The sequence below is a fragment of the Pezoporus wallicus genome, unplaced genomic scaffold, assembly GCF_028554395.1.
Source record: "Pezoporus wallicus isolate ANWC-B61680 ecotype Strahan unplaced genomic scaffold, APGP_CSIRO_Pwel_v1 contig_8108, whole genome shotgun sequence".
Taxonomy (NCBI): domain Eukaryota; kingdom Metazoa; phylum Chordata; class Aves; order Psittaciformes; family Psittacidae; genus Pezoporus; species Pezoporus wallicus.
Genome location: NW_026638088.1, coordinates 2703157 through 2730822, shown reverse-complemented (window position 1 = coordinate 2730822; position 27666 = coordinate 2703157). Strand labels below are relative to the sequence as shown.

General features: G+C 42.6%; 2 protein-coding genes across 16 annotated transcripts in view; one reads left to right on the top strand and one right to left on the bottom strand.

Annotated features, from left to right (window-relative positions):
* DOCK7 (dedicator of cytokinesis 7) overlaps positions 1–27666 on the top strand; it is a 109888-nt gene that overhangs the window by 45406 nt on the left and 36816 nt on the right. For all 15 annotated transcript variants that reach the window (XM_057409335.1, XM_057409334.1, XM_057409332.1 and 12 more), the window contains exons 15-22: positions 18791–18908; positions 19495–19565; positions 20343–20481; positions 20678–20779; positions 20932–21018; positions 21775–22006; positions 23205–23369; positions 24293–24462. In XM_057409335.1, the coding sequence (XP_057265318.1) occupies positions 18791–18908; positions 19495–19565; positions 20343–20481; positions 20678–20779; positions 20932–21018; positions 21775–22006; positions 23205–23369; positions 24293–24462 (1084 nt within the window). The remainder of the gene's footprint in view (positions 1–18790; positions 18909–19494; positions 19566–20342; positions 20482–20677; positions 20780–20931; positions 21019–21774; positions 22007–23204; positions 23370–24292; positions 24463–27666) is intronic.
* Positions 637–10879, bottom strand: ANGPTL3 (angiopoietin like 3). The gene is made up of 7 exons (XM_057409372.1): positions 10314–10879; positions 9131–9241; positions 8208–8325; positions 7337–7450; positions 5732–5827; positions 3629–3901; positions 637–2188 (listed from the first exon to the last, which is right to left on the bottom strand). Exons 1-7 carry the CDS (start codon positions 10809–10811, stop codon positions 1986–1988), a joined length of 1413 nt encoding a protein of 470 aa, XP_057265355.1. The 5' UTR covers positions 10812–10879; the 3' UTR covers positions 637–1985.

The window sequence follows — 27666 nt, the reverse complement described above, 5'->3', positions numbered from 1 at the left end:
TTGTTGTAAAAGTTAGATAAATACAAACCAGTTTTATGTAAAGCTGTCGTGGTTTAAATGCAGTCAGTAACTCAGACCCACGCAGCCCACTCGCTCACTCCCCCCTTCCTCCCCACCCCGCTCCCGGAGGGACGGGGAGGAGAATCAAAAGAACGTAACTCCCACGGGTTGAGATAAGAACAGTGCAGTAACTAAGGTATAACACAAATCACTGCTGCTACCACCAATGATAATAATGATAAGGGAAATAACAAGGGAAGAGAATGCAATACCACCCGTCGATACCCAGCCCGACTGAGCAGTGAACCAGCCCTTCTGGGTAACTCTCAATTTACCTCCTGGGCGTGATGTGCTGTGGTATGGAATACCTCTTTGGTCAGTTTGGGTCAGGTGTCCTGTCTCTGCTTCCTCCCGCCTTCCCCTCCTCCCTGGCAGAGCATGAGACTCACAAAGTAAATGAGGTAAACATTTGAGCAGTAACTAAAAGCATCGGTGTTATCAGTGCTGTTCCCAGGCCGAAAGTCAAAACCACAGCACTGCACCAGCTACTAAGAAGGAGAAAAAATGACTGCTACTGCAGAACCCAGGACAAAAGCAAAGCTTACAAGAAAGAGTTTAGTCAGGTTCCGTATCTCATGTCTTTTCAAAAGCTTTATTTATTTATTTCCTTTGATTTCTTTGATGTATATTTATTGTTAGAGGTTTGACAGGTAATTAAACATTACAACACACTGGTACAAATAAGCAGCACTCTGTCATCTCTTCTTTGTATTAAATCCATGAGCAGTAAAAGTAGTTTTGCGGTTTTTCTGTAATTGGCACGTTCTACTCACAGTTGTTTCACTCTTAAATTACAGTTTAAAACCATTTTCTGTATAGTTGCAAATACTGAGGTAAAAAAATCCATACTGTACAAGGGTTAGGTAAGATATACAAGTTAGGTAAGATATACAAGTCAATATGACTCAATGTAACTGCAGAATTGGGGTCTTTGTCAGTCAACAGTTCCATGGCCATCCATCCACAAGCATGTCAATAGTCCTTCTGCTTTACAGTATTCTGCAGCTGAAGTTAAACAAATGTGAATGTATTCCAGGAGCAGGAGTCCAACACTGTCACGTAGGTTGTGCCTCCATGGTTTGTTGGTTGATAGCGTGGACTCCATTGGAGTTGCCCCACAGGCAGTTGTTCTCTATTTGAAAAGTGTTTTGTTGTGTGCTCACTTGGTCTTTTGTTTTATTTCTTAGTTAGGTGTGCTAAAAGATCGGAAAGGGATGGCTCTGATTCCATTTCAGACAAGAAGAAAAGATCTCTTACTCATTTTAGCAGGCTTTGAAGCTTGGCTGTTAAGTAGTTCTTCAAAGTGTGGTATCTGAAAGATTGCTCGATGTGTGTGTACACATCTATAGCTGCACAGTACAGTGCTTCAGTGAAGACTGGCCTGAGTTACACTGCTGAAAACTTGGCTGGAAATACACAGAACCCTAAAATGGGGAATTGCCCATCTTTCGTTTGCTCATGGAAACATTCCACAGTAACGTGAACCAAACATCAAATTTAGAGACCTTCTGAAACAAGATTTCTTTTCTTCCCTATCGATTTAATCTAAATGTCTTCCAAAGCATTTTGCCATCCCTTCATTTCCTGAAACACTTTGTTCCCTTCTACACAACCCAGAAACGAACGCAGCAGCCTGAAAACCCATTCCTCCAAGCAATAGTATCTAATACACGAATAGGTGGTTGATTCCCAGGCATTAGAGTTTCATCCAATGGAGGTAGAAGCTCTATGAAAGCTACAGCACATTGACCCTGGGGTTCGAGTGAATGGGAATACTCACCAAACCTACTGTGAGACCATCACAAATGCCTCAGGTTTATGTATTGGAGAATACACCATACAGTGTATGGATTTAGACATGCATCTGTTATTAAACATAACATGAACTCCTTTGATGTAGTAATGTTCAGCGTGTATGTTCTGGATTAAATTACATTGGGTTGAGTAAAGTCAAAACTCTTTAGATCTGTTGGGTGTATCATTATTTTGGTTGACTTGAGCAAGTAGTATCTTCCTTTCTTAGGCTTCCAGTACAAGCCTTTCCTTCTGTCTAGTCTTCCTCTTGACCTTGGTGTGACGTATTTCCCATTCAGATTGGTTTCCTCACATTCACTGTGCCACCAGCCTCCTAAGGAAAAATATTGTAGTGTCAGTTGTGCTCTGGCATACTGTGCTCAGCTCGTGTTTCAGCATGAATCTTCCAGCAAAAGGGACAATTACCCAGTCTACCTGAACAAAATGGTTCTTGTAGCTCTACACACTCACACTTGCAAGTTGAGGGCCAATACAAAATGCTGTGCTCCCTGTTATTGCCTGATTCACGTCGAAGTAGTGATGCAGAGAAAACTGCACACACAAATGCTACCATTGAATTGGGACATTGAGGAAGTTAGCTTCACACTTCCATGTTTCATGTGACCCTCTACAACTGACTTTCTGATTTGCTGGTATTTGTCTCAGGTACAAATAGTTAAATCTCTTCCTTTACAAGAGGCTGAAGTAAGCAAAAGAGCCTTAAGTAAGCAAATTCTCTTTTTTATCGGCTGGTGTTCTTAACCACAAGCTTAAATCATAAGCCCAGTTATGCTTGCAAAGGACTGGCAGCAACTCTGTGCTCAGAAAGAAAGTTTAGCACTTTGGAAGTCATTGGCCATCTGTTTTATGGTCACTGGAGCCAAGTAATGCTCTCGACATTGTTTCAGACAATAACAATTTTCAAGCTTAGAATGACGTACAGAATGTTTGTTGCATGAAGAGGATGTCTAGAGGGCAATTCTGTATTCTCTGGTTTAATCATTTCATTGCTTTTTCAATTGTTTGCTTTTTGCTATAAACTGGCAAAGCATAAAAGCTTCAGAAAATCAAAGAATTAGGACTCCTTTAACCAAATTAGCTTTAAGGAGATGTATCTTCAGCCTTGCATCTCTGTTGCTCTTTTGAGGGTGATTATACTGGGTGTACTTGACAGAAAGCTAAAAACTGCCTTTGAATGGAAACTCATCATAGAATCCTAGAATGGTTTGAGTTGGAAGGGACCTTAAAGCTCATCCAGTTCCAACCCCCTGCCAGAGGCAGGGACACCTTCCACTTGCTCCAAGCCCCATCTAACCATCGTTCTTAACTTTTGGGTTATAGTCAAAATTGAGTTATGAGTCAAGTTTGTCTTCTGTTTTTATTGCAAGGAGGGATTAAACTATCTGACCTAGGGCTGCCACACCAGACCAGGTATCAGTGGAAGAACTGGTTTTTACTTCATAGCTTAGAATCTCATCCTGGGGTTTTATTTCGACTGCTGCTGCTAGTTCTGTTTCTGATGGCGACCCTTTGCACAGCCTCACTGTGCTGTAGTTTTACCTATCTATAAAACAGAAAGATGATGCCTCGTTGTAGGACCCTGCTGTCTGCCAACAAAACCCATCTTTTGCAAGATGGAAAGATGCTGCTGCCCTCTCTTTTCTGTATTTAAAGCCAGGCTAGTATCAGTAACTACCCACTAAAGCATTCTACCCACAACCATCCTTCATACAGCAAAGCAAGTCCCACGTTAATATACCCAGCATACTGATACCTAGGTAGTTTTCTGGGCAGTTGAAGTCGTTTGTGGTGTTTGCTTCATGATCTGCAGTTGAGAACCGCAGTTCTGTCTGCTCTGGCAGGGCATTAGGGATGCTCCCAAACATCCGTGAAAGCTGGAGGGTGTAGTCCGTTTCGGGGCCTCCCAAACTGAATGCATACTCGATGTAACGTTTATTATCTTTCCAGTCCTGCAGCTCAATCCGTAAGATGTAGTCTCCTTGCTTAGTGATGGAATAGGTCTTGTTGAGGCCGAGCCAGAATTCCTCTGCAGAGTTGTAAATAGATGCTGTTAATACAGGAGTAGGCATGAACGCCCCACGGTTTGCAGATTTCTAACCCATGCTTGAGCTGATTCACCTTTAGAATATCAGTATATGAAAATATGTGTTCAGATAAGCTGTGGAGTGTCAATCAAGGGATGTCAGAGGGGAGGATGAGGGGACAGAAGTCACCACGTAGACAGATAGAAGGGAAGGGGTTATGTGCTAAACTTTCCCTGAACCCCTTATTGCTCACACTGCTGTTGAATTTGTTTTTGCAGGTAACCTGTGGGTAGTAGGTGTGAAAATGTAGTATTTAAAGGGATTTATTCATTGCTTTAATTAAATCAATAATTTGAGTCTTGGGGACTGTTGATCTTTTCAGAGGTCTCCTGCTACATTCTTTCTGTTTACTTCTCCCTAATTGCACACCAGTGATCAATAAAGGCGAGAGATATAAATGAAGTGGAGCTTCTCTCTTAACTTTTCCACCTCTTATGAAACTCTAGCAGGGAGCTCAAGACAATTAAAACATGTATAATTGCAACTGTGTGACGAATGAAGGAAATGACATACATAAAACCTAATTGTAATTGTTGTAGGTCTTAAGGAAGGAGCTGCAGAACCGAGCCGAGGTTTCGATACCCTTGTGTACGAAGTGAATTTAACTTGAGCATTTTCCTTTTGCTAGAATTTTTGATAATTGGTGTAATTAGTTTCCTAAATTATATTCATTAAGTAGCTTATTATCAGTGCTGCAGGTATCAGTGCACAATGGGTAATTGCCACATGTAGAACTAGTGTAGCTGAATGCAAGTGCTGTACATACAGGTGGCATTTAAAGCAATATAAGACAAGATGGTTGAGTAAAATACTCCCACAATTAACAGGTTAGGAGCAGCCTGTTGTATTTTATCATCTCAGACTATGCAGCACAGAGCTGAGTAGGACACAGCTGAGAGTGATGACGCTGAAAAGATGTGGCTTCTTGTTGGTGTGGTATGTGGGAATTCATTGGAGGCCAGTCAAGGAGCATTCAGTATGATCAAACTATGCAGGCAAAAGTCTCCCTCAGTTGTGAGCTGCTGTCTCAAAATGTGGGAAAGGCTGAGATGGAGCAGCTCCTTACTGTAAAAGAGGTGGAAGTAAGTCAATATTGCTGCCCACATTGGTGAGGTTTTGATCTTAGCTGTGCCTAGAAAGTCAGAGTGTTGTCTAACTAAAAGTAGACTCATTGTATGAGAGAAATAGGGAAGATATTCTGGGCAGGGAGGCTGTTGGGCAGCAGCTGGTGCTCCAGATTCTTTGGAGTTGATGATTAACAGGGAAACATGGGTGTTTCCTCACCCTATCCAGCCATGGAGGGGATTGGCCACTGCACAGAGACACTGGAGGTGTTTGTCCAGGGGAGCACACACAGCTTTAGGTGCTTTTGAGGTTGGAAAAGTTCGTGTGGTGGTTTTAAAGGGAAGCGGGATTGCCAGAAGGTTGGGAGCAGGCAGTGACAGCAACTTGCTGAGGTTTTGCACTTGTCTCTATTTTAAAGGCTTTGGGAAGTGCTTTTATAAATAGTAGAATATTGATAATTAAAATATCATTTAAAGCATTCTGGCTTTGATTCAGCAGAAGTTTCTAAACACATTTGGAAGTGCGTCTTTCAGAGTTTTACTGAGTTACATTTTCTGGTAAGCATTTTCTGGTGTTCTAATCAGGTAAACTGCTCAGGTTTGGTGTTTGGTTTTGCCTGCTTTCATGTGAACACATTTCAGTAAGAAGATTCAGCTTCTCAAATCAACTGATGCAAAGAAAAGACACCAAAAAAAAGGTATTTTTACCATTGAGGTCACCAAAGCCGTTTGTGTAGGCATCCCAGGTTTGGTTGAAATCTAGTGATCCATCCACTCTCTTCTGGATAACAGTCCAGGAACTGCCTGCAAACAAGAAGGGGAAATAAGTCCCAAGCCTGGCTTAAGTGTTTAAAGCATTAGAGAGTAGATGGAAAGTAACTGAGAGTGTCAGCTGCTGACCTACAGACTGCATTGCTGGGGCTGCACTTACGTGAGCTCTCTCTCTACCAGAGAAGAAGAAAATGGGTTTGCACTCAAGGTAGCTCTGTATGAATCCCACTTACTCTTCATTTTGCAAAAGACATGAGTGCACATGTACTGAGCTACACAGCCTTTAGGCTGTACAGAGAGAAGGTGTTTGACTCACAGGATCATAGAATCCTGGAATGGTTTGAGTTGGAATGGACCTTAAAGCTCATCCAGTTCCAACCCCCCTGCAGTGGGCAGGGACACCTTCCACTAGAGCAGCTTGCTCAAAGCCCTGTCCACCCTCGCCTTGGCCTTATTAACTGTCCATGAGTGCTCTTGGGTGCTCCAAATTTGAGGTAGAATGAGTTAGCTTAAATCTTCATGAAAGAAGTTCAGGTGGGCACAGCTGAGCAGAACATGCGGTTGTTGGAACCCCTCTGGAGTCCTCTGCCACACTCATGGTAACTCAGCTCACTGGACTTAATTTGTTAAGCTGTCTTAACTGGGCTCCATTTGTTTGCTAGGGCTGAGAAACACAGACATAGAGAAAATGATAAAAAAGAGACATGGAAAGTTGCAGACATTTGGTCAGATTGCCAGGCTCCCTCTGCTCATAGTGCTTCACTGAAGCAAGGCAACTCCACAGAAGGTATGAAGTGTTGGAGGCTGTGCCCATGCAGGGTCTTTCTCCTAACCGGGTCATTACACTCTAGTTTTACCAGTTTCAGCAAATGTAATCAAAGGAGCTTTTTGCACAGGGCAATCCCATGTCTTTCTGTTTAAACATCCAGACAAACCACATGGCCCTGCCATGGTTGCATCAGCGTGTTCCCAGGCTCTCCAGGTACCCGTGGCCAAGGGACCATGCAGGGAGGCTGGGCAGGACACGCACAGGGCAGCACTGTGTGGTGCTGCATTGCAGGGTTTAAAAAACAGCAAACAGTGAACCGGCCAAGTGATGTGTTATCTCTGAGTAGTGGCAAAAGGAGCAGAGAAACGGGTTTCTCTGGTAGAGAAAAGGTAGAGCTTGGGTTGGTGCTGTGCCTTCTGGTCCATGACAATTCTGGATATGTATGATACATATCTACTGACTCACTCAGACGTGATACAGAAATCCTGTCTCCAGGGCTCACCTCTTTGTTTGGTGAATCTTAAGTCTCGAGCAATGAGGTTTATTAATGAAACAAATTTTTACTAAGGTATTTACTAATTACTGTTTGCTTTGATTTGGAAATGTATTCATGGGTGTGATATAATGGCATTTATAATTGCCGTTATCCTTATCAATCGCTGAAGGGGCTTGGGTTTTTTAAATACACTTAATTTATATCAAATGATTGAAAGTCCTTGCCTCTTTATAAACAAGAGGTGAAAATTAGATTACTTCTAGCACAGGTATCTTACCAAATTTCATTTCACAGTAGACATCGAAAGCTTCGGAGCCATTGGGCTTAATAGTGTAGACACCACTGGACCGCGTGCCGCTGTTGTAAAGTGCACTGCAGTCAGGAGCGGTACCTAGGAAAGCAAAGAGCAGACAATCACAAATCTTGGTTTGGATGTGGGAAGTTTTCATCCAGCTTTGTAACTTCAGTGTCTGTACAGGATAGAGTCAAAGCAAAAACTTGAACCATCTTTCTGGTAATTTCATTTTACAGTAAATGTCATGAAATGGACAAACCGCTTTGGGCTTGGTGATGCAGCTGCCAAGTTGTAGTAGGTTGGATGTACATTAGGCAAGGTTTCAATTTAGATAATTCTGGAAGGTTTGTAAGAACTAAGACTAAACTCTGGCAAATGGTCCTTCCTGCCTCTTATAATGTTCCCAATAAATAACCATTCCCATTGCTGCAGTTCAAAAATGCCTTTCAACTTCAAAGAGAGCTCTTCCAAATCTTATAATTAGCCACTGTGAAGTAAATTAGTTCTCTGTTCATGCTCTCCAAGACAGGCATTGGCAGTGTCAGAAGTGACTCTAAAAGCATGATCACAGCATGTGTTTACAGGAGGTGAATGGAGGAGGAGAATTGAGGACAGGATTACTGCATTACTGGATGTTATTCCGTGTCACCCCAGAGATGTACATGTATACTGGGGCTAAGCAGATGATGGCATTTTTCCCAAAGCAGGAACTCTAGCACCTTCCCAGAGCACTGTATGTAACTGAAGTCTTTTGCTTTTAGTCTTTGACTATTAAAACCCAACACAAGATGTTCACAGAGCATGCTGTAATTACAGTGTGTTGCATCATCACGTCTAAGAGAGAAGGTCTCACCATCAGATCCATATGTTACAGCCGTGGCGTTGCGCACAGGGACAGGGGTGTCCTCTGGTTCTGTGAGCTCCTCCACCAAGGAGTTCTCTGCATGTTCCTGGAGCTCAATGTGGTTTAGCTGAAAGAACCATAATTACAGGTTGTTAATTTCCCAAGGCTCTGAAATGATGAGATTCATGTATCAAGCCAAACAATGTCCTGCAGAGAATCATTTTCCTTGTGAATGTAATCCTTCAGAACACCCAATTTACAACATAAAAATAACTTGAGGACCACACTGGTGGATTTCAGCCACACGGATGTCACTGCTCAAACAAGGTAGGATTCATGAGGCAAGTAAATGAACCGTCCTCACGAGATGCCCCTTAATGGGCAAACAGGTTTAACTTATTTCCTCAGGTGACACCACTTAGACAAATAATACCAACATCTAAAGAGCACAGAACCCAGAGTTCCTGAGGCTGAAATGCATTTTCCTTTTATAGCCTCCTCTTAGGAATAAATTAAATATGAGCATGTCAGTTGTACCCAGTGTTATGGTGACACATGTTGGACTGCAGAGCCTGGCTCTCTATTGGAGTGAATATCGGTAAAGAAGAAAGATGTAGAAGACCAATGGGAAAACAGTGATATGGTAGATAAAAAAGAAAAGAAGTAGTCAGAAAACACTGTTGCTAGAGAGTATTTCAGAGCTGTGTTCTTGGTCATCATGTGCCCTGGCCATAGCCCCAGGCTTGGCAGCACAGCGGTCTCTCACCCAAAAAGGTACCTGTGTGTGGTCAAAATTGCTTATACCCTCCTCTACACCGCCCAGCTGTGAACAAGAGGGATGGCTGACCAGAACGAATGGTCAGGCCATTGACTCCTTCAGTGTTATGAGAGATGACAAGTTCTGGAAAGAGAAATAGAGATGATTCTGGTACCTTGTCCTCCAGCTCCAGTATTTGGTTGTGCTGTCTGTCGAGTTCTATGTGCTGGTCCTCTACAACTTTGAGAAGCTGCTTGATGTCGTTGTCCTGCTGCTCCACAAAAGCCTGAGGACAGGAGGAAGGTAGTGGTTAGAAGCAGCAGAAGACATTCACAGTGCTGCTGCCTCCATAACTCTTGTCATGGGGCCAGTTTTGAGAGGCACAAACCATTTATCATTGCCTTTCTTTTTCCAAAGGGGTTGCTTGCTTTGCCCCTTAAGGGATGTACTTCGTCTCTGAAGCAGAGACCCATTTTTTGAGACAAACTGCTGGCAGCTTTGTAGAACTTCATTGTTGTTGCTTTTTTCCTTCAATTTTCATGTCCAAACCAATTTTGTTCTATGAAGTTGGCCCTTGATTCAAACTAGATCTATGCCACTGATCAAAAAAGGGAACAGTTCCCAGCATTTAAGGTATTAGCTTGGGATTTGGGAGATCTGGATTCATCCTTCTGCTTTGACACAAACATCCAGTATTTTCTCACACAAGTTGCTTAGCCTTTTATACTTCTGCAAAATGCAGTTAATACTTCCTTTTCCATAGGAAGCCTTATACCCCCCTAAATACTTGCATCTATTGACATTAAGCGTGCTAACAGTTGCAAGGTTCTTTGTTCTGGAGGTCATAAAGGTACTATAGATGTCCCTCTTTAAAGGTTTAAACTTCCTGCTTTTATACTAAGCAGACAGTTCCTAGTGCATTGATTTGCAATGAAGTGATGACACACAAACCTGTGGGCTTGGAAATCACATCATTTTCCTGATTGCAAAAATTATTTACCGTTATTATCTAAGAATTTCTTTAAATTTCTTTAAGAATTTCTTTAAATTTCTTTTAAATCTACAGAATTCCTTCTGACTTTTTTCTTTAAAGTAATTTCTTTTAAAGCAAACAAATAACGGAAAAGATAGACCTGTTATTTCACAGGTTTCTCACTGGGGAGTTTTACTGCAAAATAATATGTCAGATGAAGACACTGATTCTTATAAGACTATTGCAGTGATTTATTTCTCAAAATACACAGTAGTACTACAGTGAAGAGGAAGATAAAACATGAGCTTCTATTGCGTAACTCCCACTAATAGCATTACAGTTTACTTTGGCTTTGGGTGTCAGGGGCTTTCGCAACTCTACTTACTTTGAGTGAGGAAATTTCCTTTGTCTCTTCCATTGAAGGCTGGGTGATGGCCAGTTTGGTGACTTTGTCTTCCAGTCCCCATACTTTCTCTTGCAGCTGGATTTTGTTTTGTATGAGGTCTTCAATCTTCGAATTCATCTCCTGGGAGAGATTCTTTATCTCTTCATTGTTGATTTGCAGCCTGGCCGTAGTTTGTCTGAGCTGTTCTTCTTCTTCTTTGATTTCGCTCGTTTGCAGTGAGAGCTCATAAAAGGACCTATCAAAAATGTAAAGTTTTTCAAAGATGTCATTCATCTGCCCCTTTGTCTTATGGACAAAGTCTTTAAGACCGTGCCCAAGCTCGAGGAGTCCATTGGCTAAGATTCGAACATCGTCTAACATGGCAAATCTTGATCTTGTCTCGGGAGATAAAGCAGGATCAAAGGAGGAAGAATCTTTTTCAGCTCCAGCTGAAAGAGCAAGTGGGGCAATGAATAGAAAGACTAGAATGGTGTTCATCTTTTCTCCTCCTGGTACTCTTTGGTTGTTCAGGATGCAGAGACTTTTCCTGCTAAGAGTTTTTGCTGTGCGACTGTTCTGGGTTGAAGAATTTGATCTATTTATACACCTCTTCATTTCAGAGGAGGCAAACCAATGGGTTGATCATTAAACTGTGTGTGTTTGAACGAATGTAACCCCTCTCGAGTGCAGGTTGATATCTGGGAAGATAAAACCGAGAGACGGGCATGTTGCTGATTAAGGTGGTTCTGAACTTTTCCATCTGCCAGACCTTCTGTTATAAAATGTTATTGATGGCATAGTGGTTTTCACACAATGCTTTTTAATAGATTAATTTTGGGTCATAATCTTGATAAGGGCCTAAATTGCTTCTTGTTTGTGTTGTATGATGCCTTGGGAGCATAAAAGGATTTACCATACTTAGGAGCACTGTATGCTGTATTTCAGGTTGTGCAGCTCCTTGATAAGCTGTGGAAGGGCAGAATATTCCCAGATGATTCACACAGCTTGATTCGCATCTTGTGCCATTTTCTGATGTAACTCATTGTGCTGCAGTGGATTTACTTGTCATGTAGTTCAGATTAAGTGAGAAAGAGGGAATTAGGTCCAGAGATTGCCTGGATGTGATTCTACTATGTTAAGGTTTGTGCAGTAATTTACACCATATAAAACTTACTTTTTAAGAGCTGCTTTGCAGAGGTGGGGGAGATAAATAATACCTCACATTTCTCACCTTACCATTCTTCTTACTGTTTAAGATTCACACTACATAAAGCAAGCCCACAAGTAATCTGTAGTAAATGTTCTGTTCTGCAGTCCATGCCTCTGCAAGGAGGCACGTACGTTCTTCAAGCAGTATTGCAGTATGAATGAGAAGTATTTTTCTTTTTGGAATCGCTCATAGCAATCCAAAAAACCCAAATCAATCCCTGCATAATATAGTCTGTACTTTGGAGAGTTTTCAGGGTTTTGCTAGATTCTTTTATAGTTAGTAATTCTTCCCCTGGACTCGTTGATGTACATATGCACATGTGATAGGCAAGCATCAAGAGGAAAATAATTGAAGTTGTTAAACTGCGTCTCAAAGGGTTGATAATACACAGGTAACTCCCCACCCATAACTAAATAATGTGAAACTTCTTTAGATCTCCAGTTATTGATGGAGAATATTTTGTACCAGGTTGCTTAATATCAGACTTTGCAAAGTCTCTGCACAAAGCATGGAAAAACAGCAGGAGAGTGTTGCGCATCGAGCCCTGCACTGGGGAGGATGGAGCTTCATTCAAAGGCAATCTTCTGGCATAGAGTGGAAGCAAATGTGGGAACTGTCCTTCAATACAAGCGTTAGTCACTATTCTATACCAGGGAGCAGCACTGCATTTTCATAACCCAAAGGTTCAGCTCAGCCCCATAAAATAAACAATGCAGTAATTTCTCATCTTGCGATGTTTCCACTGCAGCAGACAGTTTTGAAGGGCCTTGTATGCTGCTGAGGCCAAGTACCAAGAATTGTCGTGTAGGGGATAAACTTGTGAAGGCAAAGGGATAAGTAAGTTTTTCCTTTTCCTGCTCTATTTCGGATGTTTGTGAAATCACAGCATCATAAAGGCTGTGACCAATCAGGGTTTGCCTCTCAAGCATAACTCTAAAACACTTGAGCCAAGCAGCAAAGTGCTGATCCAGAAATCCCTGAGCACTGAGAGTTTTGAGGGTTCTGGCCCAAGATCCCAGCTCTGGCTGCACTATGCAAAGAGGGAACGGGAGGTCAAGGACAGCTCTGTGCCCTGGTGCATGGGGCTGCCAGGGATCGAGCAGGCTTTGCCTCAGTTCATTTGCAAGTTGTTGTCAAGCAGCTCTTCAGCTGGTTTAGCTGGACAGTCCTTTTGCCTTTCAGGACAGACTGAAGATGGATGAAGAGGCCTGAGATAAGTGCAGGCACGTTCAGATACTGCAGTGCTCACCTGGCTCTGTTCAATTCTCTGCAGCCTGGATTAGATCAGGTCAGAAATGTGCACACATAGGATGCAGGAAGAATGGCTCTTGCCAAGTAAATGCCTGTCAGGCTCTCTGTTGATGACTCTTGTAAAGCCACAGGTAGCTGAGCCTAGCCTGGATCTGCTCTCTGTCAGCAGAACAAATGGTAGAGAAGAATAATTTGCTTAATGACTTGTTTGAGCCTGGAAAGGTATAGGCAAGCAAGGAGTTTGGTTACGGGCTGTTCATTATAGTGCCTGTGCATCCATTTGCTATCATTTTATTTTGCACTGACTGTTTGGTGCAATGATGAAATCGTGGTAGCCCCTTCATTTCTAAAGTAGCACAGGTCAATCATTGGAGACTGGCTGGTTGAACACACTCAGGATGTGAGTAAGTGCCAAGAGGTGAGTGAAGTGCTGAGATTTCTTGAGCAGCGGGAGCAAAGTTGTTTTGTGTAGAGGAATGAGAAGGAGTTAGGACTGTGCATGGTTTTCTTCTTCATCTTTTGATGCTTAGAGATACAGCAGCCCACAGCCACCAGTGACTGTGCTTGAGTTTCTCACAGGCTGAAAGTTGTGAGCTTGCTTACCTGTGTTATTCTGTGTTGGGAGTTCAGATTCAGGTTTATTATGGTTGATGCTGCTTGTTCAGTGGCTAAGTGTTACATTGATTTTGGCCCGTGAGGAGTCTGCTCTATTCCTAAATCAGCTGCTTCTCAGCAGTATTGAGATGAGGTGGGTAGGTGTGTTATCAAATGGAACAAAGCAAAAGTATTCTAGTGATGCAGTTCGGAAGCTCAGCCTGCATAGAGACACAGAATTAAACAGGGGCTTCTGCTAAGATGAAACGCAGTTTACTCCTTTTGTCCCTGCCTTTTAATCAGCCCTTTATTTTAACTCCACGTGCAAAAGTCTGGTAACCATTGTATTAATTCTTAATTTTATTGTGATAACGAGTGTTTATCATGATTAATTCTTGTATCTGCATGGCATAGGGCTTTATTCTAGAGATCTGCCTTTGACAACGTTGACTGCTTCCGCAAGGGATGTCCATGAGAAGTTGTTCAGTGGAAGGCTTTCATGCCTTATTAAAATATGCTTTTTTTTTCAGATTGGTTTCTAAAGAAACTCATCAAATCACTGTTTACACATCCTACTAAAAATCCATTAGGAAAAGTGTTAGAACAGTTAGGGTTATTCACAGGACAGTGGTCATCCTGGAGTGTTTGCGCTGAGTCATCTTTCCTGCAGCACTTGGTAATGTATGAAGCACAGGGAATGTATGAAGAGCTGTTCAGATGAGTTAAAAACAAAAGGCATGTGCAGCATCTGAACAGCATTTACAGCACTTACATTGTACCTTTGGGTGGAGTTGTTAGGGTTCTTAACGCTTCAACTCTGAAAGGTCTGGTACTTTCTACTTTGAATGGTAGACCGAGATACATAAAACCTGATAACCTTATTAAACACTTACAGCGTTTAAAAGAGTGAGATAAGCAATAAGCCTGTGCTTTCGAAGGATTTGTGTTTTCTATAGGGAAACTCAATGGAGTTTCACTTTAGGTATGGTTTTCATCTGGGCCTGGCACTACTCTGTAATAGCAAACAACATCCAGCCTCTGGTATATGATTTTGGGCTGCAAAACTTGAAGAACTGGTTGCAAAATTAGAAAAAAAAAGTGTAGACTTTCTGTAATCTATTTCAGAGTGTTTGAATGGCTTTAGTTTTACAGGATTTTAAATGAATGATTTTCTGCTGTTTTAGCTATTTCTTATATTTCTGTGTTAATGGCAGTGCCAACTAAGTCAGGCAGTGATAAGCTCACTACAAAATGCCACCCTTAGATGTCACAGCAGTCACAGAGCCCATAAGCAAGGCAGGCCACAGGAAAGCAGAGGGGAGAAAACCTTCTGGTATGATTAAACTGTAAGATTCAGGGGCTGTAGAAACCCTGAGGGAGAATCCTGCTTCAGGGAGCTGTAAGCCCAGTCAAGAGAAGATGTATGTTAACAAACATGATCCTGAAGATCTTTCCTGCACTTGGGTGACCCAGATTAAATGGGCTTTAAATGATTTTTATAGTAGGAATAAAGCAAAGAAAAAGGTCTCTGGGTTTTACTGAAAAGGGAAATTTTCATAATAGTTAGACATTCACTCCAAGAATTAGGATCAGCTCTTAATGTTTTAACACCTTTATGAAGGAGTCTGCAAAATGGCTGCAATCATGTTATATAAATATTTAGAGGAGGGCCTGGTGCCATTATTTCCATGGCTTGGGAAGCCTTTGCACTTCAGCAATTCATTTTATGAAAGTAAAAGTACTTTTGAGATCTGTTTGAGATAATAGGATAAGCTTTGCATACATTTTGCATAGCATTTTAATAAAAGCTCCTGACACAAGGCCTTGGGTTTAAAGCTTCTGCCTGAAACTTTTATTGATAGAAATCTGTGACTGTATCATCAAGATGTAGCTGTTACCTGGAAGCGTAAGGACCAGTGGTCCTTTAGTTGAATTAGTATGTGCTTAGTATGGTTGTTGGCATTGCAGTGTTATCGTCATGGGCAATCCCTTCTCCTGCCTTTATCCCTTCTGTAGAGAACTGAACGCTAATTTGAGACCTCCCCATGGTGTTTGCCCCACCAGAAAGTTGCTCTCTCTTGCTTCCTACTGCTTGTTAATAATATGCATCTAGGGCTGTCTTCCCTTGATTTCTGAAGACAACATTCAGTGCCATACCACTTACTTTGTGCACTCGCAGCCCAGAAAGCCAACTGTATCCTGGGCTGCATCCAAAGGAGCGTGACCAGCAGGTCGAAGGAGGTGATCCTGCCCCTCTGCTCTGCTATCGTGAGACCTCACCTGGAGCATTGTGTGCAGTTCTGGTGTCCTCAACATAAAAAGGACATGGAACTGTTGGAACAAGTCCAGAGGAGGCCACGAGGATGAGCAGGGCTGGAGCACCTCCCATATGGAGACAGGCTGAGAGAGTTGGGGCTGTTCAGCCTGGAGAAGAGAAGCTGTGTGGAGACCTCATAGCAGCTTCCAGTGTCTGAAGGGGGCCTATAGGGATGCTGGGGAGGGACTCTTCATTAGGGACTGTAGTGACAGAACAAGGGGTAACAGGTTAAAACTTAAACAGGGGAAGTTTAGATTGGATATAAGGAGGAAATTCTTTCCTGTGAGGGTGGTGAGGCACTGGAATGGGTTGCCCAGGGAGGTTGTGAATGCTCCATCCCTGGCAGTGTTCAAGGCCAGGCTGGACAGAGCCTTGGGTGAGATGGTTTAGTGTGAAGTGTCCCTACCCATGGCAGGGGGGTTGGAACTGGGTGATCTTAAGGTCCTTTCCAGCCCTAACTATTCTATGATCCTGTAAGCAACATGAGCTTCTTCCTAATGAAATGTCCTCTGAGCCTTTCACATGACAAAGGCTTGAAGGGCAGTGGATGGGGGAACAGGCTGTACATTTTGCTGTTACGAATGCAGCTAAAGCCCTGCCTGATGTGTAACATCAGCTGTAACTTCTGCTTCTGTAGGTCTCTTTCTAAAGTGGAATCACATTGGTGGAATATCTCCTTTGCTTCCAGCAGGCAAGCCCAAGCAGGAGAGTTGGTAGGAGAACTGCAAGCTTGGTTTAGGCTCATCTCTGCTATTCAGTGTAAATCAGTCCTAAGACTGCCTTTAATATAGTGATCCTGTAGCCTGGCTTCACAAATACATTAAATCCTTCTCTTAAGCGCTAATAATACTTAATAAAAGTTTTATGAGCAGTGTACATTTTAGAGTAAATTTTCATATCCATTTTCATTTTAAAAAGAACATCAAGGAGCAAATGTATGCATGCCAGAACAAAGTAATTTAGTAGAGTCACAGAAACGGCACAGGCCCCCTCTGAAATAGTAAGAGCACGTTGATTAGCCAAAGCGACCAGTAGGGATGGGATTCAAAACTTAATTCACCATGAAGGACTTGAAAGGGAAGATGTTCCCACTTGCTAGCTAAGCATATTCCTATGCCTGAAGGGGTGGAAAAGAGCCTGGCTTCATAAGGCTGTCCTGTACAGCTGTCTGGAGCTGTACAGCTGGACTGCTCTGTGTAGGTGCTGACCTTTTTTCTTGGGAGACTCTTAGAGGATTCCTTGGGACCAGCATTATCACAGACTCATGGAGTGGTTTGTGTTGGAAGGGACCTCAAAGCTCATCCATTCCCCACCCCTGCCACGGGCAGGGACACCTTCCACTAGAGCAGCTTGCTCCAAGCCCCTGTGTCCAACCTGGCCTTGAACACTGCCAGGGATGGGGCAGCCACAGCTTCTCTGGGCACCCTGTGCCAGCGCCCCAGCACCCTCACAGGGACGAGCTTCTGCCTAAGAGCTCATCTCAGTCTGTGCCATTTCCAACAGCTTAGGACAGCTCAGCTTTCCAGCCTCTCCTGCAGGAGAGTGACCTGCTGCTTTCCCAGCACAGGAGTGTTGGGTACCCTAAAAAGGCACCAGATGCCTTCAAGGAGCAACCAGTTCTTGCCTTCCTGATACTCAAAACCGGTCCTTGTTTTCAGTCTGCTGTTGCCAGCACTCTGTAGCAGCTTTATTGTGCTTAAATGTTGTCCTGCTGTGCTCCTCACTTCAGTTTTCTGTGCCCATCTGTTGTCTGTTGTCTCTCTGGGACAAGGAACTGTTGGAAACAACTTACAAATTGTGTTCAGATTCACTGAATCGTCCCTGGAGGGTGATAGACGGGAAAGGAACTTCTTTTTCCTGCTACCTTACAAGGTACAAGGCTTGTTACAGAGCTGGTTGCTTCAGTGTTTGGGCAAAACACAGTATGCCAGTCTCTTATCCCTAGCAGATGCAATGCAGTAATGTGAATCTCTCACAGAACCATTGGGCTGCCCTGTAGCCCAAGTTGAGCATCCCTTTTGGTTCTGCTTTTTTGGTGCTGTAGGAGCCAGGGTATCTGAGGGGGAATGATGCTGGTCTGGTGAGCAAGGCTGTGTGGGAGATGGATTGGATATTTCCAGGCTGACTTTTAAAAGACATGCAATAGTTCATACACTTTTACTTGTTTTGGGCAAAAGAAGCTGTATTTCCTTTGAATAACTGTGTGTTGAACGGAATGGTTTGGGTGCTTGTCTTTTTTGTCTTTAAAAGAACATACGAGGGACTTTCTGCAGGTACATATTACTTGATCATACACAGGCCGGGGCTTGTAGTGGACAGTTTTGCTGTCAGTGTATGAATCCAACCTGCACTTTGCTGGCAGGGATGCAGGAGGGCTAAAAGGATGGCAGAATTTGCATCTTGTCACTGTTATGTTTCAAGTAATTGTAGACTTGGGGACACGGAGCTGGAAGGGGCCTCCAAAATGTGCCCTTTCCTAGGGAAGGATGAAGTTGTCTATAAACCTATGAGGAGGGGTGTCTGCCTCTCCTGGCCTCAAAACCTACCAGTAAGTGTCCACCATTAAATGTGAGTCATTGCAAGGATTGTATAGCCACTAAAGCTGCAGGTATCTGTTTCGTTTAATCTGCTTCCAGAGGAGAGGTGTAATCTCAAGTCATCACGATGTAAGGGGATTCTAAAAGAAAGAAGAAAAGGACAGGTCTCAACAGGGAAGGGATTTAGCAGGAACCAGCCACTCTATGTTGAATAAATAAATACTTCCGTGCTCTTCTATTTGTGTGTTTTCTTTCCACTTGAACTTCTTAGATGGCAGAATCACTGGTGAATTTGTAGATGTATTTTTCAAGTGCCCTTATGAACAGGAACTATTTCACGGTATGATGGCAGTAAAAATACTATGACTTTTGATGTCTAAAATAAAGGGTCATTGTCAAATTGCTTGTGTGGGTCTGCACTTACATTGAAGAGAAGCCCATCTGGCTAATGGAAAATGTCAAACCCATCGCTTTGTTTCCATAGGGGTTTAAATAACAGCATTAATAAAGGTGGGAACGCTCTCATTCTCACACGGGGATGCTCACTCGGTGCCTTTGTCTCTTGCAGGAATCTGCTTTATGTCTATCCCCAGAGCCTTAACTTTGCCAACCGCCAAGGATCTGCCAGGAATATCACTGTAAAAGTCCAGTTCATGTATGGAGAGGACCCAAGCAATGCTATGCCGGTGGGTGATGTACTTTGTGCTCTATGGGAATGCTGCATGCCGATACGGCAGAGTACACATTGCAGTCGTAAAATCCCTGTGTTAAAGAAATACATGGGTATTTTGAAATATATTAAAAAATACACGTTCAGAGGAATATGAAATTATAGTATTTCAGAACAGAGTTCCTTTGTATAGAGGTTGCAAAGTAACAATATAGTAGCTAATATTTTAACTTAAGACCTTTGCAGTGGACACCCTTGTGTTTGGAACAGCATCTTCACTTCCATGACAAAAAAGTTAGAGGTAATTGTTATCCTTGAGTTCAGGGCCAGAAGTGATCAGCACTTGGTGAAGACCTGCACAGGAGTGGTTCCGTTTATCAGTTCTTCATCCATATCTGTGTGCCTGTGTAACTGGTATTAGTAAAGTTGTGAACTCTTCAGTGACAAAGTAAAACGTTGCATGGAAGTGAAGGAGCACAAGCAGATGTAACTGTCCAGAGCTGCACAGACTAGTGAATGGAGCTGTAAATGTCTCTGTGGGATTAGGGAATAAATTACTGGTTTTACAGGGGGATTTCTATGGGTTTCTTGCTGTTTTGCAGGTCATCTTTGGCAAATCTAGCTGTCCTGAGTTTTCCAAAGAAGCATATACAGCTGTAGTGTATCACAACAGGTAAAACGTGACAGCTTGAGGAAAGCCGTGACACCATATGGGTAATGTGGTTCCACCCAAAGGAAGTTTTACCAGTGTGAAAGTGGAGTAACTCCCCAGTGACTCTGTTCATTATTTAACAGTGACTATCTGGGTAGCACTCACAACAACTGCAGTGTCAGTTGATTCTCAGTTTTTTCTCACAACAGCTCAGTGTCAGTTAGGGTTTTGCCATGAATAGGAGCCAGAGTCTTTGTTTGCTCTGGTACAAATCACCATTGTGTCGGAGCTGTGATCCCAAGCACGTACCCAACTCAGCAGATGCTCTAAGTATAACCTTCAAGTTAGTAGTCACAAAGGTTTACGTTATAAACTCATGTTAGCATGGGCTTTGTTATTTTGTTGGAACCTTTTAGGCTTAGGTTACAAATTGGAAGTACTTGGTCTGGAAAATAATTTCATGGGGTAAGGAGTGCTGAATCTGGCTTTAGCATGTTGACAGTCTTTGCAGCTGAACCAGGGAGAGATGCACCAGGGAGAGAATCCTGTCCTGCAGGCTGAGGGTTGTGGCAGTGCCTGTGTGGGGTGGGGGCTGCAACTTTTGGGGACTGTAACTGCATATACAAGGTTTTTCCAGTCCTTGATGATCAGAAAGTGAAGCTTTTATCCCTTGGGATGGTCCATATACTTCCTTCCCCCAAGATACTTCAACTCAAAGGATTCCATCTTGAGCATAAGATAGTAAAACACATTGTTTGTATTGATGGTGACTCAGTTAAGGCTCTGGTCTCTGCACAGATCGCCTGATTTTCATGAGGAAATCAAGATTAAGCTTCCAGCCACTTTAACCGATCACCACCACCTGCTTTTTACTTTCTACCATGTGAGTTGTCAGCAAAAACAAAACACTCCCCTGGAAACTCCAGTTGGATACACTGTGAGTATCTTTCAGTCTTTGTTTCTCAGCGCAGGATATGGTCATAGTGCATGTGTTTGCAGTTTGTTGAGCATCACTGTCAACTCATACACCGTAACAGAGTTTGAGAATTTGAGTGTCAAGCCTGCCATATTCAAGAATGCCTTAAGAAGTGCGTGTTTCTGTTCTTTCTTTTGTTAATTCCTTCTCACTGAAGTGGATACCAATGCTCCAAAATGGACGGTTAAAGACTGGTCAGTTCTGCCTACCTGTGTCATTGGAGAAACCACCGCAGGCTTATTCAGTGCTTTCTCCAGAGGTGAGTTGTTCAAGTGCCTTAGCTCTGCTTTCTGTCACATCCTCACTCATCTAGTGATAGGGCAAGGGGGAATGGGTTGGAACTGGATGAGTTTTAAGGTCCCTTCCAACCCAAACCACTCTAGGATTCAATGATCTTTCTTTAACCTGCAGGTTCCACTCCCTGGGATGAAGTGGGTGGATAACCACAAAGGGGTTTTCAACGTAGAAGTTGTTGCTGTATCATCCCTCCACACTCAGGTAAATGATAAGAGCGGTTATTGTAATAGTTCGATGGTCTTTGATAGTCTTTTGACTGTTGAAATGCTGTCAAAGTTGATACTGTGGAGAGTTTAATAATCACTTGTAGTGAAATTACGATCTCATTTTCAGTTCTGAGCCAGCAGACCTGTTATTCCACATTCTGCTGTGAGTATATTGAAGTTCTGCTTAAGAGTCTGAGCAGTTTGGCCTTTATTCACGGGGTGAATGGCCAACCGTGTTTTCAGACCTCAGACTGTTGTGTTTAATACAACAGGTCTAACATAGAGTCCAGACATACGATGTTTCCCTGTTTTCCCTTTTCCCCTCTGTCTCTTTTGTTTCTCCATGTATTTTTCATCTTGTCTTTGATCTGCAAAGGAAGATGACAATCATTTTGACTAATCATTTCAACTTTTGTTTTATCAATTCCCAGTGCGTCATTTTGGTGGGTTTTTTTGTGTATTTTATTTGTGCTTTAAGTAGTAACATGATTTTAGTGCATTTTTGTCTGTTTTAATAAGGATACAAAGTCTGTGGGACCTCTGTTTTTGCCCTGACTCCTTCTGAACTATTTCAGTTGAATAAGACATATGGGCAGAGCTCTCAAAGTTGTTGAGTTTCTGTTAATCCTGTGAGATTAAAGTCAGGTAGAAGAATGAGGGAGAGACTCTGTCCATGAGGTCCAAATCCATAGGAAGCAGAGTTACTTTTGGAGCTTCTTGCTGATTATTGGGGCTTTTTCCTTGTCTGTAGGACCCTTATCTGGACAAGTTCTTTGCACTTGTCCATGCTCTGGATGAGCACATGTTCCCTGTGCGAATAGGAGACATGAGAATTATGGAAAACAACCTGGAAAATGAACTGAAGAGCAGCATTTCAGCTTTAAATTCCTCTCAACTGGAGCCGGTAGTGCGATTTCTTCATCTCCTGCTTGACAAACTGATTCTTCTGGTAGTAAGACCTCCTGTCATTGCAGGCCAAATAGGTATTCTATTTATGTTTTATAGAGAATTATATAGCTGAAACTTTGACACTTCCAATTTTATCATATTTATGCAGAAATAAAAAAGTCCATTTTTATGCTTTATTTTAGTGCCACTAATATACCATGTGTCTTCCAAATAAAACGTGCTGGCATCCAGATGGGTAGTGATATACACAGACGCAATATTTAATACAGAGGTTTCCAAGAATGAGTAGTAATTTGGCATTCAAGTTGAGTCCCAAAAAGGGGGCTGACTTTCATGAGTTGGATGCTCAGCAGTTTCTTAGCACTGGAGCCTGTTGAGGTGTCTCTATACTGACATTCAGAAACCAAGGATTTTGACCTTCCTGGTCAGCTTGGAAATCTTGAAGTAGGTAAGATAAGAAGATAGAGATACTGCATGTTCCTGAAGCTACTGTGGATCTGATACTGTCAGCATGAATAATCCTTCTTTGTGCTCCCTGTTAGGGGCTGTGCTGTGACAGTACAAAAAATCTCAAGTGGAAGGCAGGATTACACCCTTGGTATCTAAAATAGTAGCTTTTTTGTAGGAAACTTGAGTTTGGACATGGTGGAATATAGGTATCTAAGACTGCTTTAAAAATAGCAATCATTTAATCTTTAATTGTTCTGCATTGGTTTAGTTTGTCTATACGGAGCATGGAGGACATTCATGCGTAGTCTATAAAAGCCTAATATTTACAGTCTCCAGCTGCTTGTTTCATCCCAGATTTATTTAGAATATTGTGTAGATTTCTGTGCTCATTTTTAGAACACTTTTCTTTTTTTCCAGAAGCAGAATGGAATTGTTCTGTTGGAGACAGTTTATATTTTGGCTAAGGTTTAAATGGAGGAAACAATTAACCGAGAAAAGCACAATAAACATCCAAGGGATATTATCAATCAGTTAAACAAGGACTTGATCTTGTTACCATTGCAGTTGATGACCAAAGTTGGGTTGATTCCAGAAAACAGGCCTAATTTCATTAAATTGGTTATTAATAGAAGTGGAGCCTTATCACTGCAACACCTGTCTTCCTGTCAAGCTGTTTATTAGACCTAGTTCAAATAGGCTCAGTTTTGATGAGGAACGCTTGCTGTAATCTAACAAGCTTCACCATTTATCCTTTAGAAGATGGACAAAATGTGCATTTAGGATTTGCTGCATTCTAACCCAAACTCCTCACATTACTTTCAGTTAACTTGGGCCAAGCATCTTTTGAAGCGATGGCATCAATCATAAACAGACTCCACAAGAACTTGGATGGAAACCAGGACCAGCATGGCAGAAACAGCCTTCTTGCTTCCTATATTTATTATGTTTTTCGCCTACCAAATACCTATCCCAACTCACCATCACCAGGTAGCTCTTTTCTTCATTCTATTTCAAGTCCCAGTGTGATAAAAGCAAGCAGAAATTGCTTGCTGGCAGGTGCTCTCGAGCTCCAGCTGCATGGCTGGTTCCCTGCCAAGCCCTCTTATTAACTTTCTTTATGATCCAGTGTAGCCATTTACAAGATGACTTTAATTACAGTTAGCCATGTCAGAGATTTAACTGTTTGATAATCCTTATCATCACTGATGAAAGACCATGAGGCTAAATTATGGCAAAAATCTGGTGGTTTAGTTTTGTTTTCTGTAGCAAGTTGCGCAGATGTGGTGCACTCTTGGCCTGTCATGTTTCCTGCTCTCCCTCACTAGTACTTTTGTACTTTTATCCAGTTCCAGCAAACATTGAAACATTGGCAAAGGAGCATGGAATACTTGAAAATACATGACTGGGTACAGGAGGGAAAGCAATTAATTCCACCCCTGCTGAGAACAAGGGATGTATCTGCATGGGGGAAGAGGTGGTGTGAGTGACAGCCACAGAAAACAAGGCTTTGGAAGGACTGTTGTGCACAGTACTTGCTTCTTACATGGAGGGGGAAACCTCTTAGAGGTGTTGGGAAGGTTTTGTACTTAGTGCCCAGTCCTTTGGTTGTTTTCAAGTCTGAGGTCTGGAAAATATCCCTTTGGCTAAAAGCATTACCTCACACCAGCTGCCTAAATCCACAGGGAGCTTCCTGCTTCCCAGACATCAGTGGATAAAATAGTTTAATCCCATCCCTTTCTCCCTGCTACTTGCCTTGGAGAAACAGGCAGGGGAAGGCATAGGGAAGATTTCCTTATGGGCTACATCTGCTGGTTATCCAAAGGGTGTGCTGCATCAGTCAGGCATAAAGTAGCATGGGATCAAGGCTGATTGATGGTCTAACCAGGATGTTCTTCTGTACACCACCGTAGGTCCTGGTGGCCTGGGGGGATCAGTGCATTATGCCACCATGGCTCGATCTGCTGTCCGACCAGCAAGCCTTAACCTCAACCGCTCACGGAGCCTCAGCAACAGCAACCCAGATATATCTGGGACCCCCACCTCGCCGGATGATGAAGTTCGCTCCATCATTGGCAGTAAGGTAGGAGTGCAGTGCTGAGGGTCTTACAGGAACCTCAGCATCTTTTATTTACTCTTTAAAGAAATAGAAGGGAAGTGTTTGTGACATTTTCCTATGAAAAGATGTCCTACTAATGGCCCCTTCTCAGACTTCTGGCAGTTGCTGATAACACTACTGAAACTCTTGCTCCTTGAAAGTAGTTGCTGATCTCCCTAACTTGTTGGAGACCATTCTGGCAGTGTTACTTCCACAAGTGTGGTAGCTAGGGACAAAAGTCCTTCTGGACTTGTGTCCCCAAGACTAGCAGGACAAGAATGGTTTTACTGCCTCACTTCTCACATGGCCAGCAGCCATATCCTCTGACCAGCTCTGTTATTCTCCCCAAGCCTCGCACCCTCTACCCTGCCACCCTGTGATCCCACTATTACCTCCCAAACCAAAACCCTTTCTTCTCCTCTGCATTCAGATCTGGCTGCTCAGATGCTTTCTCTACTACTCTTGTCCAGAGCAGGTGTCTTGCACACAGCAGGAGTATCCCTAGTCCCTGAATGGGCCAGGGAGGATTTTAGTGAGTGAGCCACAGTCCAGCCAGCTGAGCTGCAGTGTGAATTTATGGTGTGCTAAGTCTGCACCCACACTGACTCCTCACACCTAAAAGGGGTTTTCCAGTGTGGGCACATTAGTGCAGAGCACCTGAATGCTTTTATTTCAACTCTTAAGGGCACCCCCTGCAGAGGGTTTGTCCCTCTCTGGTGACTTCCAAGTACATAGGACTGCCACAGTCCCAATTTGAGCACTTCAGTTTTGTACCTAAATTAGGTAGGATGAGCTAGGGAGAATCTGCTGTTTGTAATTCCCTTCACAAACAAGCCTTAGCTTGTTCGGGGTTCTATTTTTTAATCTCCTAACTGTAATAACTTACTCTAAGAGGAGATGCGTTCCCACCTTCCAGCACAGATGAGTTGCTGAGCCCTTTCAAAGAGCAGTTCCATTCCATCCTTTGGAAGATCAGTGTGCAAGTTTGTTAATAAAACCATCATCCTGACCAGCCAGGCCTGACGCTGGTTGGTCCTGGGCTTTAGAAGAGCAAGAAAAGCATAGTTTCAGAAAGAAGCTACCTATTTAAAATGAGTAACAACATAATTTGCTGACCAGATAAGAGGCTGAAGCAGTTTGGGTAGGCAAATCATTACTTTTACATCAAAGTCTGGACTTAAAAGTCTTAAAATGTTTTAAAGACCACTTCAGTATCTTGCTAATTAAACAAGCCTGACCTTTTGTGAAATGCCATAAGCACTAATGTGCGTATGGCATTTACACAGGCTATCAGAAGTTTAATATGTGCTGGCTCAGTGAATAATGTCACAGTACAAAATGAAGAGAGATTTTCTTCTAGGGATGTACTCCAGGCTTTAAACTAAAACCTCTTCTTTGCGTAATTGTTGAGGGAAAAGTTTCCTTTATGGTAGCCTGAGCACCAGAAATTAAACTCAGTCTGACTCTACGGACTTATGGTTGAATAGAATTATTTCAGCTGGGTAATAGAAAAGACACTTCTTGATATGTTAATATGAGTAAAAAGATGTAAAAATTCCTATTCTGTTTTTCCAAGTAGTGGCTGAAGCACATATGCCATAAGAATTCCGTAAGAATTGGGAACCTGCACTTCAAAAGAGAATCTATCAGGGAAGGCTTTCTACTTGAGAAAACCCCAAAGACTCTTTTGTTGTTTGATGGAAGGTTTCAGAATCCAGTTCTGTTGTAATGTAAGGTATTTATAGGGTTGGTATCTGTGCTTTGAGTCTCCCTTTTATCAGCTTCTTACTTGATTTTGAAAAGTGAAATAGTGATCCCCTGTACAGGATAGGGAAGATTTCTGTTACTTATTTTGCCTTCATTTGTGAATTGAAGCCACATAGATTTTATTCCCTACTAACACGAATTTAAGTGTCTAAAAAGACCTATGGTGAGATTTTATGCTTTGAGTGTTCCTGCAGTGCTGGAGATGTGCTGGAAAGACAGGAAAAGATAGTGGAGTTTCATTGCTGCAGCAGTGGATTGTCACAGATGTCTGCTGTGTTCCTGCACAGATCCAGCTGCAGGTTGAACCCCAGAGGTAGAAGAGAATTTAATAGCACTTTTGTGAACTGTTGAGTGACTCTGCCAAGCAATAAGAAGCTCTTGTGCTCTTTTATTTGCCAAAGAGGAAAGAATCTTTTCCTTTTCTGATGTTTACAACATGACTTGTGCTTCTGCAAACACAGTCTATGTGTACCTTTATCCTCAGAACCTAAGTGATGTGATTAGAAACCCTGTGAGCAGAAATGTGAGTGTGAGAAAGGCGTTTTCAGAGTCAGACTTGATATTACAAAACATGAGCTTAGTTCAGCATTCTGCAAAGTCCTTTCGACTTTAATTCACTGTGAGCAAAATAAAACATGTTTATGGGTCTGAGCAGGGCAGAAAGCTTTGATTTATTCCTTCCAAAAAGTAATTGAGATTAAAGCACTCTCCTTATATGTGTTCAGTATTTTTTTTATTGGACATCTTAAGCAAAATTACAGCATCGCTGTACTCTATGCATAGGGGATAGCTCAGTGGATTAATGGTTTGCATCCCAGGTTACAGCCCTCACACTGGGCTCAACCTTGAGATGGATTTTTCTTTGCAGCGAGAAATAGATTGTTAGGCTTGGTGGACTTTGCAGCAGATGATAAGCACTGTGATGAAATGGGCTGCATTTTTGCTTCAGGCATTGGGAAAAAGCCCTGAGTGGGCACAGGAACTACGATGAAAGCTCTCACTCATGTGAGAGTTGAAACAAAGCTGTGGAATTTATAAGGAATTGATATTCAGTTGTGGCATTGCAAAACTGCCTCCGTCAGAGCTGGTTCCTGGAACCAGGAAAGTCCACTGCATCCTGCTGAATGGTCCTGACTTTGGAGCAGCCTGCGTGACAACATGTGATAGAATCCCAGACTGGTTTGGGTTGGAAGGGACCTTAAAGCTCATCCAGTTCCAACCCCCTAACACGAGCAGGGACACCTTCCACTAGAGCAGGTTGCTCCAAGCCCCTGTGTCCAACCTGGCTTAAACAATTTACCTTTAAATTTGAACTTTTCTTCTTCTTGAGTGTGTTGAGAGAAAAGGGAAGCACAAAGAGAGGAGGGATCCACAGTAATTTTGCCCATACGATCCATTGCAGGAGTAGAACTTGGAATACAA